The following is a 3,235-nucleotide window of genomic DNA, read 5'->3' as shown; positions in this document are numbered from 1 at the left end:
GGACTTCCAGACATTCCTGATCCCATCCCATCCCTGCAGCGGACCCACGATTTGGGTGCCCAGGTCCCCACGGTGGGGACAGAGAGAGATTGGACAGTCCAGGAGAGATTGAGGGCTGCCCGGGACTGGGCTGCTCATTCCTCTCTGGCCCCAGCAGGTACGTGTAGCTGGCTTGGTGCTCTTCTCAGCTGCCTGCCATGGTCTGCGGGCTGCCCAGTGCTGCCAGCCTGGCATGCTTCTTCCAGAAACTGAACAGGCTGAAGCCGCTGGAGGAGTCCAGCATGGAGACGTCGCTGCGGCGCTGTCTGTCCACGCTGGACCTGACCCTAATGGGTGTTGGTAGCATGGTGGGATCAGGCCTCTACGTGATCACAGGAATCGTGGGCAAGGATGTTGCTGGCCCTGCCATGATCTTGTCCTATAGTGTGGCCGCTGTGGCCTCCCTCCTGGCAGCCCTTTGCTATGCAGAATTTGGGGCACGTGTGCCCCGCACAGGCTCTGCCTACCAGTACACCTACAGGACCATGGGTGAGCTGTGGGCCTTCCTCATCGGCTGGAATGTTATCCTCGAATCTCTCATTGGTGCCGCTGTTGAGGCCCGAGCCTGGAGTAGCTACCTGGATTCCCTCTTCAGCCACAGAATCAGCAACTTCACGGTGACCCACCTGGGATCCTGGCAGGTGCCCCTGATGGGCCACTACCCAGACTTCCTGGCTGCCGGAATCCTCCTTCTGGCCTCTGTCTTTGTCTCCTGTGGAGTTCGGTTCTCCTCCTGGCTCAACCACACCTTTGTAGTCATCAACCTGGTCATCATTCTCTTCATCGTCATCCTGGGCTTCATCCTGGCTCAGCCCCACAACTGGAGTGTAGAGGAGGGGGGCTTTGCACCCTTTGGCTTCTCTGGAGTCGTGGCTGGTACTGCCACCGGCTTCTATGCCTTTGTGGGCTTTGACATCATCACTGACTCCAGTGAGGAGGCCCGGAACCCGAGGCGGGCTGTGCCCATGGCCATTGCCACCGCAATTGGCCTGGTGGCAGTCGCCTACGTTCTCGTCTCCACCGTGCTGACCCTCATGGTGCCCTGGCATAGCCTGGAGCCTGACTCTGCACTCACCGATGCCTTCCACCGGCGGGGCTACAGCTGGGCTGGCTCCATTGTGGCCGCAGGCTCCTTGTGTGGTAAGGGCCCTTCCTGGGAAGGGTGGCAAGGAACAGAACCTTCCAGGGAACGCATTATCATCTGTGCCTTGATTTTCCCAGTTACACAATGGGCCCAGGGAAGTGCTAATTATTAGAAACTCTCTACCCAGGCTTATTGGGAGGGACTTCCCCAAAAACTGTACATAGAATGCTAGTTTTGGTCATGGGTTTCCTGAGGAGAGGGATCCAGCTCTCATCAGATTCTCCGAAGGGCCTGAGACCTAAACTGGAGTGTCTCATTCCTGGGGCAAGGATCTGACAATACAGTACCCGACACTGATGCCCACTCAGAGAGCCCACACAAACTCACAAGGAGCGACCCATGCTCTGGCCACAGGAGAGGTGTGTCCGCCATGCTGACTGCGTGCTACCCTCTTCTACAGCCATGATCACTGTCCTGCTCAGCAATATCTTCTCCCTGCCACGCATTATCTACGCCATGGCAGTCGACAGGCTCCTCTTCCCAATGTTTGCCTACGTGCACCCCCGGACACGGGTGCCTGTGGTAGCTACCATGGTGTTCGGGATCCTCACGGCCCTCCTGGCACTGCTGATGGATCTCGAAGCGCTGGTCCAGTTCCTGTCTATTGGCACACTACTCGCCTACAACTTTGTGGCTGCCAGCATCATTGTGCTACGCTTCGGGAAGGCTCCTGCACCCAGCTGCCCAGGCCCGGCCAGCTCTGGCCCCCTGTCCAAGGAGCACAGCTCCGTCTCAGACCACATGCAGCTGGTGGGTGCAGAGCAGGCATCAGCCCCCGAGCCTGGACAGCTGCGGCCTGCCCTGAGGCGCTACCTGGGTTTCCTGAGTGGGTACAGCCCTGGGAGGGTTGTGACTTGGGCACTCTGCATCCTGATGACCTCAGCCATCACCCTGTGCTGCGTGCTGATTTTTGAGTACTTGGGCCTCCCACCCTGGGGTTACATCCTACTGCTCCTGCTCAGCAGTGCTGTGTTTCTGCTCAGCCTCCTCATCCTGGGGGCTCTCCAGCAACAGCCCCGGCAGGACACGTTTCAGGTACCTCCCCCAGAAGTGGATGTTCCCCTCGCCCCTTCCTCCTCTGTCACCAGGGAATGAACCAGGGCTCACGGGGCTGGGGAAGGCCGGCACAGCCATCCCCTACCCCTTTGGGCATGGCGAGTCTCTTCTGCACCCCAGCTAGCCCCACTCTGTCCCCTCAGATCCCCATGGTGCCCCTGCTCCCAGCCCTCAGCATCCTCCTCAACATCTGTCTCATGCTGAAGCTCAGCTACCTGACCTGGGTGCGCTTCACTATCTGGCTGCTAATGGGTGAGTGGGGCCAGCTGGGCCCCGAGTGGGCTGGGAGGGGGGCAGGGAGGGCTGGGACCTGCCCCTCAGGCTCATCCCCTCACACCCTGCAGGACTCACTGTGTATTTCGGCTATGGCATCTGGCACAGCAAGGAGAACCAGCAGGAGCCCCCAGGGCTGACCCTCACCCGCTGGTGTTCCCCAGTGGCAGCCCGGAGGAGACTGTGCAGGCCGTGCAGCCCTCCAGCCAGGCACCACCCCCTGCACCCAGCCACACGGAGTAGCCGGCCACCCTCACCTGCCCTGCCCTCCCCCACCTCCTCTGTCCAGGGCAGCTTGGGTTTACCTGCTAAGTCTGGGCTCCCTAGGACATTAGGACTTAGCCCAGGCACTGAGCTTCAGGTCTCCAGGAGGGAGCCTTGGCCAGTACTGGTGTACTGGCCTCTTAGCCCAGTGCCTTCCTGTTCCTGACTGATTCCAGTTCCCTGGAAGGTGAAGTGGGGCAGGTGGGGAGGTCCACAGCCCCAGGGATCTATAATAATAATGGCTCAGCCAGCCATATGGTCTGCTGCCATGTCCACTGTGGCATTTTTTGAGGCACTGAGGTCTCATCTGCCCCTAGGAACTTGTCCCCAACTGTGTCCCCACAGTTGCCAAGGCTCTGCAAAGGGGAGGTGCCAGCGCTGAGACCACCCTGAATCAGGGATGTGGCCTGGCTCAGGTCCAGGTGTCCCCTCACCCCAGGCCAGTGCTTCCTGCCCAGC

At 60.0% G+C, this 3,235-nt stretch overlaps 1 protein-coding gene across 1 annotated transcript; it reads left to right on the top strand.

The window, feature by feature from the left end:
• The first annotated feature begins 197 nt into the window (after positions 1 to 197).
• On the top strand, positions 198 to 2,755 carry LOC100966320 (cationic amino acid transporter 4-like). The gene is given in 5 exon segments (XM_012812671.2): positions 198 to 1,179; positions 1,584 to 2,218; positions 2,383 to 2,491; positions 2,584 to 2,661; positions 2,664 to 2,755. Coding segments are annotated over 5 exon segments (1,896 nt in total).
• Positions 2,756 to 3,235: the final 480 nt, after the last annotated feature.

The sequence above is a fragment of the Otolemur garnettii genome, unplaced genomic scaffold (genome assembly GCF_000181295.1).
Source record: "Otolemur garnettii isolate 467f Iridium unplaced genomic scaffold, OtoGar3 scaffold00218, whole genome shotgun sequence".
NCBI lineage: Eukaryota > Metazoa > Chordata > Mammalia > Primates > Galagidae > Otolemur > Otolemur garnettii.
The sequence above is the reverse complement of the archived record's forward strand: the minus strand, read 5'-3'. Positions and strand labels throughout refer to the sequence as shown.